General features: G+C 45.1%; 1 protein-coding gene across 1 annotated transcript in view; it reads right to left on the reverse strand.

Annotated features, from left to right (window-relative positions):
* Positions 1-13,655, reverse strand: part of LOC139386762 (protein SGT1 homolog) — a 38,648-nt gene continuing 24,993 nt past the window's right edge. The window contains exons 6-8 of the mRNA XM_071132574.1: positions 491-581; positions 195-358; positions 1-102 (exon numbers count right to left, since the gene is read on the reverse strand). Coding sequence (XP_070988675.1) covers positions 1-102; positions 195-358; positions 491-581 — 357 coding nt within the window. The remainder of the gene's footprint in view (positions 103-194; positions 359-490; positions 582-13,655) is intronic.

The raw sequence follows: 13,655 nt of genomic DNA on the forward strand, positions 1-13,655 counted from the left end.
TCAGTACTTCTTAAACTCCATGTCATCAGGAGGGCTCATCTCTATCGTTCTTTTCCCGACGTCTGTCCAGTTGGTGCTCAGGACTGTACCACCCGACTCTACCTACAGGGGGAGGAGAAGAGAGTCAGTGATACTGTGTCCTGCTAAAACAAAAACAGCTTTCTCCGTTCCTCTCGTGGTGTGTGTATACCCACAAAGGATTTGTTCATGGCCCGTTTGACCTCGTCAGTGCCGTCACAGTAGATTTGTTGAAAGAGTTCGTTGAGCGCTGCGTGTCCCTCCAGCTTCTCCTCCTCACTGATGTCCCCCACCACCTTGTCCCAGTTAAGGCTGGAGGCAGACGATGACGGGTACTGGTCTACACAGGAACACACACGCATTAAAAAGGTTTCAGTACCAGAAACCAGTTCTGAATTTGTTATATGTTAGTGTAAGACAGAGAGCGCAAAGGTGGAGAGAGCACGCGTGTGTGTGACGGAGAGGAACTGACTGGGGATGAAGTGTTTGACGTTGGGCTCCTGTCCCTCTCCCTCCAGCTTCTCCCACCTGATCCACTCTGTCTTCTGCATCTTGACATCTACCTAAGAGAGCGGGGAGGAGGACAGAAAGAGAGCGTGAGGACAGAAAGAGAGCACGAGCGAGGACAGAAAGAGAGCACGAGCGAGGAGAGAAAGAGAGCACGAGCGAGGAGAGAAAGAGAGCACGAGCGAGGAGAGAAAGGGAGCACGAGCGAGGACAGAAAGAGAGCAGGAGCGAGGAGAGAAAGAGAGCGTGAGGACAGAAAGAGAGCACGAGCGAGGAGAGAAAGAGAGCACGAGCGAGGACAGAAAGAAAGCACGAGCGAGGAGAGAAAGAGAGCGTGAGGACAGAAAGAGAGCACGAGCGAGGAGAGAAAGAGAGCACGAGCGAGGACAGAAAGAAAGCACGAGCGAGGAGAGAAAGAGAGCGTGAGGACAGAAAGAGAGCACGAGCGAGGACAGAAAGAGAGGACGAGCGAGGACAGAAAGAGAGCACGGGCGAGGATAGAAAGAGAGCACGGGCGAGGACAGAAAGAGAGCACGAGCGAGGACAGAAAGAGAGCACGCGAGGAGAGAAAGAGTGCGAGCGAGGAGAGAAAGAGAGCGTGAGGAGAGAAAGAGAGCACGAGCGAGGACAGAAAGAGAGCACGAGCGAGGAGAGAAAGAGAGCACAAGCGAGGAGAGAAAGAGAGCACGAGGACAGAAAGAGAGCGCGAGGAGAGAAAGAGTGCGAGGACAGAAAGAGAGAGAGAGGAGAGATAAAGCGTGAGGAGAGATAGAGCGCAAGCGAGGAGAGAAAGAGAGCGCAAGCGAGGAGAGAAAGAGAGCGCAAGCGAGGAGAGAAAGAGAGCGCAAGCGAGGAGAGAAAGAGAGCGAAAGAACAAAGAAAGCGAGAGGACAAAGAGAAAGAACGCCAGTAAAAGAGCGGGGAGCGGAGGGAGAGAAGAGTAGTTGGTAGTCTAAATAGGGCTCAACACAGAAGTTCAGAAGATGGTAGCTCAGACAGAGCCCACCAGTCTCTTAGTGGTGGGATAGGCTCACCACAGACACACAGGGATATGCGGGGGCACAGCCCACACCCAGATCATCCAGACAGAGCGCTAACGAGACGTCTGTCAGATTGAGGGGCCGGAGTGTGTGTGATCAACACAGCTCAATATACTGGTGTGTGTGGGTGAGAGCTATCATTCTGTGGATCACAGCGACAGGAGCACACATTTTGGGACAGATCATTCCATCGGAGAAGAAAGGAGACAAGAAGATGAGAGGAGAGCCACCACCATCCACACCCACTGAGCTGCAGCAACAGGCCCCATACCAGTGGGACATGCAATCTGCTGAGTTCTCCAGTACCCCCGTCATCTTAGGTTTGTTTGTGTGTAAGTAACTGTGTGTGTGTTCAGAGACGGTCTGATAGAGTATGGTATGCGCTGGCTTGTCGACGCAATTAAAGAACATTTCTGCTCGGCAGGGAGATGAGATTGTTCATTCATGAAGGTGTCAGGAGTAGATGCCAGAGCATCAGAGGACACACATTCAGACAAGAGCACCGATTACAGAGCTATCAGAGGAGCTCAACACTAACCCAATACGACGGACGAATCTGGGTTTGGAGAACGCTACCAGTCTCAATGCATAGTGCCAACTGTAAAGTTTGGTGGGGGGAAGAATAATGGGTTTTCATGATTCGGGCTAGTGAAGGGAAATCTTAAAAGCTACAGCATACAACATTATAGACAATTCTGTTCTTCCAAATTTGTGGCAACAATTTGGGGAAGGCCCTTTCCTGTTCCAGTATTACAATGCCACTGTGCACAAAGCGAGGTCCATAAAGAAAGATCCATACAGAAATGGTTTTTCGAAATTGGTGTGGAAGCTGCACAGAGCCCTGACCTTAACCCCATCAAACACCTTTTGGATGAATTGGAACGCTGAATGCGAGCCAGGCCTAATCGCACAACATCAGTGCCCGAACTCACTAATGCTCGTGGCTGAATGGAAGCAAGTCCCCGCAGTAATGTTCCAACATCTAGTGGAATGCCTTCTCAGAAGAGTGAAGGCTGTTATAGCAGCAAAAGAGGGGGGGGGGGGGGGGGGGGGGGGTGGCACTCCATATTAATGCCCATGATTTGGAATGTCCACATACACCACATGACCAAAAGTATCTCAAATATTGGGAGACTGTGGACAGCAGTTGAACATGGGTCAGTCAATTGCAACCTCCATGGCCACCATGGATATTATTTGACCCTGCTGGTCATCTATGAACATTTGAAAACATCTTGAAAAACGATCTGTCTTTATGGCCACACATGTACTCTAAAAATGTCCACCCGGGTACAGCCAGAAGAGGACTGGCCACCCCTAGGAACCTAGTTCCTCTCCAAGTTTCTTCCTAGGTTCCTGCCTTAATGGGGAGTTTTTCCTGGCCACTGTGCTTCTGCATTGCTGGCTCTTTGGGGTTTTAGGCTGGGTCTCTCTTAAGCACTTTGAGACAACTTTGTGAGAAAGGGCTATATAAAATATATTGATTAATTGATTGATTGATGGAACCCTCCACTTTGACTTTCAATGCTCTTCATAGTACAGTACATTTGGAAATTATTCAGATCCCTTGACTTTTTCCACATTGTTACGTTATGGGCCTTATTCTAAAATGTATTAAATAGTTTTTGCTTTTCTCAATCTACACACAATACCCCATAATAACAAAGCAAAAACCTGATATTTTTTGCTAAAAAAATAAAAACCTGAAATATGACATTTACATAAGTACTCAGACCCTTTATTCAGTACTTTCTTGAAGAACCTTTGGCAGCAATTACAGCCTGGATTCTTCTTTGGTATGACTCTACAAGTTTGGCACACCTGTATTTGGGGAGGCTCTCCCATTCAGCTCTGCAGATCCTTGCAAGCTCTGTCAGGTTGGATTGTGAGCATTGCTGCACAGCTATTTTCAGGTCTCTCCAGAGATGTTTGATTGGGTTCTGGCTGGGCCACTCAAGGACATTCAGAGACTTGTCCCAAAGCGACTCCTGCATCGTCTTGGCTGTGTGCTTAGGGTTGTTGTCCTGTTGGAAGGTGAACCTTTGCCCCAGTCTGAGGTCCTGAGAGCTCTGAAGCAGGTTTTCATCAAGGATCTCTCTGTACTTTGCTCTGGTTATCTTTCCCTCAATCCTGACTAGTCTCCCAGTCCTTCCTGCTGCAAAACATCCACACAGCATGCTACCACCACCATGCTTCACCATAGGTATGGTGCCAGGTTTCCTCCAGATGTGATGCTTGGCATCCAGATCAAAGAGTTCAAGCTTAGTTTCATCAGACCAGAAAATCCTGTTTTTCATGGTCTGAGAGTCTTTACGTGCCTTTTGGCAAACTCCAAGTGGGTGGTCATGTGCCTTTTACTGAAGAGTGGCTTCCATCTGGCCACTCTACCATAAAGGCCTGATTGGTGGAGTGCTGCAGAGTTGGTTGTCCTTCTGGAAGGTTCTCCCATCTCCACAGAGGAACTCTGAAGCTCTATCAGACTGACCATCGGGTTCTTGGTCACCTCCCTGACCGAGTCCCTTCTCCCCAGGCGGCCAGCTCTAGGATAAATCCAAACTTCTCCCATTTAAGAATGATGGAGGCCACTGTGTTCTTGGGGACCTTCAATGCTGTTTTTGCTGACATGCACCATATACTGTGGGACCTTAAAAAAACAGATGTGTACCTTTCCAAATCATGTCTAATCAATTCAATTTACCACAGGTGGACTCCAATCAAGTTGTAGAAACATCAAGGATGATCAATGCAATCAGGATGCACCTGAGCTCAATTTCGAGTTTCATAACAAAGGGTCTGAATAATTATGTAAATAAAAGTATTGTTATTTATTTTTAAAACATTTGCAAAAATGCTTAAAAAACTATTTTTGCTTTGTCATTATGGCGTATTGTGTGACAATTTGGGAGCAATTTCCAAACACATGAAGGTACCATGCTCATCTGTAAAAACAATAGTACGCAAGTATAAGCACCATGGAACTACGAAGCCGTCATACCGCTCAGGAAGGAGACACGTTCTGTCTCCTAGAGATGAACATACTTTCGTGCGAAAAGTGCAGATCAATCCCAGAACAGCAGCAAAGGACCCAGAAGATGCTGGAGGAAACAATTACAAAAGTATCTATATCCATAGTAAAATGAGTCCTATATCGACAGAACTTGAAAGGCCGCTCAGCAAGGAAGAAGCCACTGTCCAAAACCGCCATAAAAAAGCCAGACTACGGTTTGCAACTGCACATGGGGACAAAGATCATACTTTTTGGAGAAATGTCCTCTGGTCTGATGAAACAAAAATAGAACTGTTTGGCCATAGTGACCATCGTTATATTTGGAGGAAACAGGGATTGCAAGCTGAAGAACACCATCCCAACCATGGAGCACGGGGGTGGCAGCATCATCTTGTGGGGGTGCTTTGCTGCAGGAGGGACTGGTGCACTTCACAAAATACAGTGCCTTGCGAAAGTATTCGGCCCCCTTGAACTTTGCGACCTTTTGCCACATTTCAGGCTTCAAACATAAAGATATAAAACTGTATTTTTTTGTGAAGAATCAACAACAAGTGGGACACAATCATGAAGTGGAACGACATGTATTGGATATTTCAAACTTTTTTAACAAATCAAAAACTGAAAAATTGGGCGTGCAAAATTATTCAGCCCCCTTAAGTTAATACTTTGTAGCGCCACCTTTTGCTGCGATTACAGCTGTAAGTCGCTTGGGGTATGTCTCTATCAGTTTTGCACATCGAGAGACTGACATTTTTTCCCATTCCTCCTTGCAAAACAGCTCGAGCTCAGTGAGGTTGGATGGAGAGCATTTGTGAACAGCAGTTTTCAGTTCTTTCCACAGATTCTCGATTGGATTCAGGTCTGGACTTTGACTTGGTCATTCTAACACCTGGATATGTTTATTTTTGAACCATTCCATTGTAGATTTTGCTTTATGTTTTGGATCATTGTCTTGTTGGAAGACAAATCTCCGTCCCAGTCTCAGGTCTTTTGCAGACTCCATCAGGTTTTCTTCCAGAATGGTCCTGTATTTGGCTCCATCCATCTTCCCATCAATTTTAACCATCTTCCCTGTCCCTGCTGAAGAAAAGCAGGCCCAAACCATGATGCTGCCACCACCATGTTTGACAGTGGGTATGGTGTGTTCAGGGTGATGAGCTGTGTTGCTTTTACGCCAAACATAACGTTTTGCATTGTTGCTGACCAGAGCACCTTCTTCCACATGTTTGGTGTGTCTCCCAGGTGGCTTGTGGCAAACTTTAAACAACACTTTTTATGGATATCTTTAAGAAATGGCTTTCTTCTTGCCACTCTTCCATAAAGGCCAGATTTGTGCAATATACGACTGATTGTTGTCCTATGGACAGAGTCTCCCACCTCAGCTGTAGATCTCTGCAGTTCATCCAGAGTGATCATGAGCCTCTTGGCTGCATCTCTGATCAGTCTTCTCCTTGTATGAGCTGAAAGTTTAGTGGGACGGCCAGGTCTTGGTAGATTTGCAGTGGTCTGATACTCCTTCCATTTCAATATTATCGCTTGCACAGTGCTCCTTGGGATGTTTAAAGCTTGGGAAATCTTTTTGTATCCAAATCCGGCTTTAAACTTCTTCACAACAGTATCTCGGACCTGCCTGGTGTGTTCCTTGTTCTTCATGATGCTCTCTGCGCTTTTAACGGACCTCTGAGACTATCACAGTGCAGGTGCATTTATACGGAGACTTGATTACACACAGGTGGATTGTATTTATCATCATTAGTCATTTAGGTCAACATTGGATCATTCAGAGATCCTCACTGAACTTCTGGAGAGAGTTTGCTGCACTGAAAGTAAAGGGGCTGAATAATTTTGCACGCCCAATTTTTCAGTTTTTGATTTGTTAAAAAAGTTTGAAATATCCAATAAATGTCGTTCCACTTCATGATTGTGTCCCACTTGTTGTTGATTCTTCACAAAAAAATACAGTTTCATATCTTTATGTTTGAAGCCTGAAATGTGGCAAAAGGTCGCAAAGTTCAAGGGGGCCGAATACTTTCGCAAGGCACTGTAGATGGCATCATGAGGCAGGAAAATTATGTGTATATATATTGAAGCAACATCTCAAGACATCAGTTAAAGCTTGTTTGCAAATGGGTCTTCCAAATGGACAATGACTCCAAGCATACTTCCAAAGTTGTGGCAAAATGGCTTAAGGACAACAAAGTCAAGGTATTAGAGTGGCCATCACAAAGCCCTGACCTCAAGCCAATAGAACATTTGTGGGCAGAACTGAAAATTATTGTGCGAGGAAGGAGACCAACAAACCTGACTCAGTTACACCAGCTCTGTCAGGAGGAATGGGCCAAAATTCACCCAACTTATTGTGGGAAGCTTGTGGAAGGCTACCCGAAATGTTTGACCCAAGTTAAACCATTTAAAGGCGATGCTACCAAATTCTAATTGAGTGTATGTAAACTTCTGACCCACTGGGAATGTGATGAAAGAAATAAAAGCTGAAATAAATCACTCTACTATTATTCTGACATTTCACATTCTTAAAATAAAGTGGTGATGCTAACTGACCCAAGACAGGGTGACCAAATACTTATTTTCCACCATAATTTGCAAATAAATTCATTAAAAATCCTACAATGTGATTTTCAGGATTTTTTTTCTCATTTTATGACGACAATTACAGGCCTCTCATCTTTTTAAGTGGGAGAACTTGCACAATTGGTGGCTGACTAAATACTTTTTTGCCCCACTGTATATTAGCATTTTCATGCTTCATGTCTGAATCACAAGGTATAAAAAAATGTATTGTATAACTCAATGATGGCTTGCATATGAAGCGTATACATGCTAATATAGGTACCGTTGACTTGTGCCACACATTGGATTTATGCCACAAATGCTAAAAAGATAGCATTTGAAACAGTGGCAAGGTAAACAATACCAAAATCATTGGTTGCTGTCATACCTTGTCCAATTTTGTAATTTGGGTGAACTATCCCTTTAACATTGATGGGGTGGCGGGGGTAAAAAAATTTTTTTTTAAATTAAAATCGGAATAGCATCTGGTGGTCAGAACCTAGTAATATCAGGATGTAGGATGGGACAAATCTAATTTCAATTACCAATTTCTCTGAAAATAATAATAAATAAACATAATAACAGATTACATGACATAGGATGAAGAAACAATACTCCATTCTACTTATTAACCATAATTTATTCACGACTAATTAAATATTTAAGTTGTGTATATTAATTACACTTGTTTAATTTGATGACTATTATTTATAGCCAAGTCGTCATCTCTATAGAGCTGCTGCCTATGCTGTCTGACAAAGTCACTATTTAATCATTTTTCAAAGTAAATAAGGCATACTTTTATGTAGTGATGGGTGAAAAACTAAATCGATAGTTACATACCGTATGGCTTTAAAAACAAATTCTCAATATTATTTTTGCGCTAGTTGGCTGTACCTACACCAAAGCAGCAGTATTTTTCCTCCATTTTTCCTTTTTTAATAATAATAAAAAAAGGAATAAAATGTGTTTTCAGCAGTTTTACTGCCATGACTGATGAAAACGTGTTTTCTCATGTCTCTCTCATCCCTCTGCAGCCGACATATGGTAAGCAATATGTTTGGAATGTCGAATCGCAATTAAAATCAGTATCGAATCGCAATATTTTTAGAATCGTGAGAATCACAATACATATCGTATCGGCAATAAGAATGTTGATAATATCGTATCGTGAGGTCCCTGCCAATTCCCAGCCCTACTTTTATGACTGCTGAATATCAACTATCAATCACTTAGAGCATGTCTCTTCAGGTAGAGATCTTTGTGGGAGTAATTAGAAGTTCAAATGTAAATGACATTTAAATGTCAATGGTGTACCAGCTAAAGTGCAGTGGTCCGAAAGAGATGGTCTGAAGAGAAATAGTTTTCATTGAATGGACCTATGATTGAAATGACACCCACCCTGTATTCATGAGCATGTTGTGTCTTAACCAATGGCGGGCACAACACTAAAACCTCAGATCATATAAAGTAGGGACTTAGCTACAACACATGCTAATATGAAGATGTTTTTAAAAAATGCTCTTCAATAAATGACTTCGACAACCCTGTTTGTAAGCTTTTAAATGACACCTAACTCAACCGTTAATATTTTCCATTGAAGACCTGGATGTCTCATGGTATGGTGGGGTATGCAAAATGGGTCAACTTTGAGCACCTCCATCTCCTAAAGGTTTTTTTGCCTGATGACTCCAACAATTCTTCTGCTACTCTGTTTGCTACATACTTCAGTCTAAGACTGCTATTATTGAAGTAGTTTGTGGTGACATCAAAATGAGGGGTGTTGTACAAAACAAAGTATTCAGTGATTGGATCATTTCTAACCAATCAAAGTATCAAAGGCAATGACACATTGTCAAAATGGCGCTTTACCCACATGTGTTTGTTCGGGCTCTGGCCCAACCCATTGGTTTCTGGGACGAATCAAAATGGTTAGAATGTGTTTGCGTTCTAGAAATAGTCGGGGAGGTGCTCAGATCCAGACTCATTGCAGAGAATAAACTAACATCCATGGCATAGTGTTTGGCCGGAGCAAGGAGTTTGGGTAGCCAGCAAAAATGTTTTAGCATTCAGCTTAAAAAAGTCCCGTTCTGACCACTTCTTCCATGGCCAAATATGTATGGAACCAAGGTATGGTCATTATTTGGTTCTCGCAAAATAAGAGGGGCGCACCGCCACCTTGTCGACTTGGCTGCGACACTATTTAAAGATTTCAGGGCAAATTAAACAGATATTTAGATATGATAAAGTTACTATCTTTGATTGACAATGACATTGTTGAATCATAGAAACTCAGTCAAACAAACGTCAACTGACCAAAGTTGCTAAGCTTGCTTGATAACCTTCAAATGAATTACAGAATATCTCTATTTATACAGATATCAGATCAGCTCATGAATACCGGGGAGATGAAGAGTGGAAATAGTTCAAGGTATCTTAACGGGGACCAACTGTTTTAAAAATAGCCATATCTACTCTCGTACCATTTGTTGCTCACACCTACTGAAGCTCTCATATGGGCAACAAGTACGAGACAGCACAGAGAAGGGGGAAATGTTTGAGCGGTAATTTAGGGGTTGGGTTAAATGCAGAAGACACATTTCAGTTGAAAGTATTCAGTTGTACAACTGACTAGGTATCCCCCTTTCCCTTTTACATAAGCGAGCGACGTGCTTTGATTACACAACCTATAGATTACAGAATAAAGTTAGGAATTTTTAGGTGAGACACGAGTCAGATTTTGGGGTTTCAGTGGGATTGGAACTGGAAATGAAAATAGCCTAGGGTCTAGGACATGTGAAGATAGGGAACATTTCCCTCACGCCTCTCTGAATTGTTAACAGCATTCATGTCTGACAGAGATGCCCATGTATTGAATTGTGCATAGGCCTATGAAATGTGTGACTGTCTGAAGAGTCACAATAACAGCTCAAAAAGGCACACGTTATTTTACAAGCTATACCAGTGATTCCCAACCAGGGCTACTACTTGGCCTATCCACAGGGGTTCTTGAGAAGATTCATGAGACCATATACCTATAGGTAAAATGCACGAGGGGGGTACTTCTGGGGTATCCAGGCAGAGCAAAATTCAGTTGGTGGAACAGTAACCAAAAAAGGTTGGTAACCACTGGCTATACTTTAGGGGTTTTCCTTTAGGGTTTATTAACTGCATTCGGGTCGCATGGCAGCCCCTACTTTAGATTACAGCAGAGAAGAATTTAAAAAGCAACTTATCAAATAAAAACACAGTCTGGTTAGGGAGGCTGACAGGCATGGAAATGACAGGGAGGGAGGTTGTATGTTATCTATTCACAAAGACCAGATGAGTTTGGAGTGTGTGTGTTTACCCTTCCATTCTGATCAAACACTGGTGTGTAACTGGCTTTGCTGTCGTGACAACCCCGCGCGTTAGAATGTCTGTCATAGCCGATGAGGGAGGAGGTCAGAACTGACAGATGTGAGACACTCATAACGCACACATTTACAGGACAACTTCGGGAAGATTCTGTGAAGACAGCTCAATAGTGTTGTGTAATTTCTGAGCATGTGTGTGTCTATCTTCCCTTCTAAGCCCTAGTTCAAACAGCGCCCTATCACAGCACAGAACTACGGCACGTTCTTTTTGAAAGAGTGGTTAGGGTGCACAGAGTGTGTCTCGGGCCCCGACCTCTGACTTCCTAGGTTTTGGCCTTTCTAGGGAGTTTTTCCTAGCCATCGTGCTTCTACACCTGCATTGCTTGCTGTTTGGGGTTTTAGGCTGGGTTTCTGTACAGCACTTTGATATATCAGCTGATGTACGAAGGGCTATATAAATAAATTTGATTTGATTTGGATAGATTGCCATCTGAAACAATATAGTACCCTTCGCCTGTCATTTGACGATAGTTCGGCAGCCTCTTTCGGCAGCTCTTTCGGAGTGGTGCTGTTGAAGCATGCCTTCATTTTATTTGAATTTTTTTTACCCCCTTTTCGTGGTATCCAATTGGTAGACAGTCTTGTCTCATCACTGCAACTCCCGTATGGACTCTGGAGAGGCGAAGGTCGAGAGCCGTGCGTCCTCCGAAACACAATCCAACCAAGCAGCACAGCTTCTTGACACAATGCCCACTTAACCCGGAAGCCAGCTGCACCAATGTGTCGGAGGAAACACCATACACCTGGCGACCGTGTCAGTGTGCACTGCGCCCGGCCTGCCACAGGAGTCGCTAGTGTGTGATGGGACCAGGAAATCCCTACCGACCAAACCCTCCCCTAACCCGGACGACGCTGGGCCAATTGCGCACTGCCCGATGGGTCTCCCGGTCGGGGCCAGCTGAGACCCAGAATCTCTAGTGGAACAGCTAGGACTGTGATGCAGTGCCCTAGACCACTGTGCCGCTTGCCGTCTTTCATGCAGCGATCCATAGCAGTTCTTCCACTGTCGGAAGAAATGGTAATGCATGTCAATTTCATGCAAAAAAAGGTTGCCTCTTGACCACAACCACAACGGAAGCACAATCATGGCTCCAGATCGCAGGTGGAGGATATCTCTGAGAGGTCGCTGTTATGCCCGAATTCGACCCAAAACCAACCAAGGAAGTCTGCTGCAGTGTTGAGAGCGACTGTACGAAACCAATTGGTACATCAATCATGCCAGCCCGTTCTTAATTTCTATTCAGTTGGACTCGTTATTAATTCAGTGTCTGAACTGTGCGTCGGGGAAAGTAAACAAACATTTGGAGTGAAAGGAACCCAATGCACCCTGATAAACAGTGAGCCCTGCAGCTAGTCGGACTTCTGCACAGCCATGGGACTGAAGAGAAGTTAGTTGGAGACAGGTCTGTTTTTCTGTACTTCTTCCTTCTCATACCAGAATACTGATCTACTAAAATTAAGTCAGACAAGCATCAAATAATCTCAGCATCAGCATCTCTCTTGCTCTCTTTTTCACACAACGCACACAATTCACCTGTTCAGAAATCAGCCAGTCTCTAAGTGTGCCTAGCGGAAAGGAATGCACCCATCAACTGATGTGTCTCCCTGTGTTGTGTGTGTGTGTCTCCCTGTGTGTCTCCCTGTGTTGTGTGTGCGTCTCCCTGTGTGTCTCCCTGTGTTGTGTGTGTCTCCCTGTGTGTCTCCCGGTGTTGTGTGTGTGTCTCCCTGTGTGTCTCCCTGTGTTGTGTGTGTGTCTCCCTGTATTGTGTGTGTGTGTCTCCCTGTGTGTCTCCCTGTGTTGTGTGTGTGTGTCTCCCTGTGTGTCTCCCTGTATTGCGTGTGTGTCTCCCTGTGTTGTGTGTGTCTCCCTGTGTTGTGTGTGTGTGTCTCCCTGTGTGTCTCCCTGTGTTGTGTGTGTGTCACCCGGTGTTGTGTGTGTGTCTCCCTGTGTTGTGTGTGTGCGTGTCCCTGTGTGTGTCTCTCCCTGTGTCCCTGTGTGCGTGTGTCTCCCTGTGTGCGTGTCTCCCTGTGTGCGTGTGTCTCCCTGTGTGCGTGTGTCTCCCTGTGTGCGTGTGTCTCCCTGTGTGCGTGTGTCTCCCTGTGTGCGTGTGTCTCCCTGTGTGCGTGTGTCCCTGTGTGCGTGTCTCTCTCCCTGTGTCAATGTCTCACCATGCGTCCCTGTGTGTGTGTGTCCCCGTGTGTGTGTGTCCCCGTGTGTGTGTGTCCCTGTGTGCGTGCGTGTGTCTCCCTGTGTGCGTGCGTGTGTCTCCCTGTGTGTGTGTGTGTGTCCCTGTGTGCGTGTGTGTGTCTCTCCCTGTGTCCATGTCTCACCCTGCGTCCCTGTGTGTGTGTGTCCCCGTGTGTGTGTCCCTGTGTGTGTGTGTGTGTGTCTCCGTCTACCTGTGTGTGTGTGTGTGTCTCCCTGTGTGTGTGTGTCCATGTGTGTGTCTTCCTGTGTGTGTGTCCCTGTGTGTCTCCGTCTCCCTGTGTGTGTGTGTGTGTGTGTGCGTGTGCCTCCCTGTGTATGCGTGTCTCCCTGTGTGTGTGTGTCTCTCCCTGTGTGTGTGTGTCCGTCTCCCTGTGTGTGTGTGTGTGTGCCTCCCTGTGTATGCGTGTCTCCCTGTGTGTGTGTGTCTCTCCCTGTGTGTGTGTCTCTCCCTGTGTGTGTGTCTTATTTAGTCTGCCTGGGAGCAAGACATCCTGGTCCGTGACTGGGCTGGGTTTCTTCCTGTAGTCCGTGATTGACTGTAGACCCTGCCACATGCCTCTTGTGTCTGAGCCGTTGAATTGAGATTCTACTTTGTCTCTGTACTGGCGCTTAGCTTGTTTGATAGCCTTGCGGAGGGAATAGCTGCACTGTTTGTATTCGGTCATGTTACCAGACACCTTGCCCTGATTAAAAGCAGTGGTTCGCGCTTTCAGTTTCACACGAATGCTGCCATCAATCCACGGTTTCTGGTTAGGGAATGTTTTAATCGTTGCTATGGGAACGACATCTTCAACGCACGTTCTAATGAACTCGCACACCGAATCAGCGTATTCGTCAATGTTGTTATCTGACGCAATACGAAACATCTCCCAGTCCACGTGATGGAAGCA

The sequence above is a fragment of the Oncorhynchus clarkii genome, chromosome 28, assembly GCF_045791955.1.
Source record: "Oncorhynchus clarkii lewisi isolate Uvic-CL-2024 chromosome 28, UVic_Ocla_1.0, whole genome shotgun sequence".
NCBI lineage: Eukaryota > Metazoa > Chordata > Actinopteri > Salmoniformes > Salmonidae > Oncorhynchus > Oncorhynchus clarkii.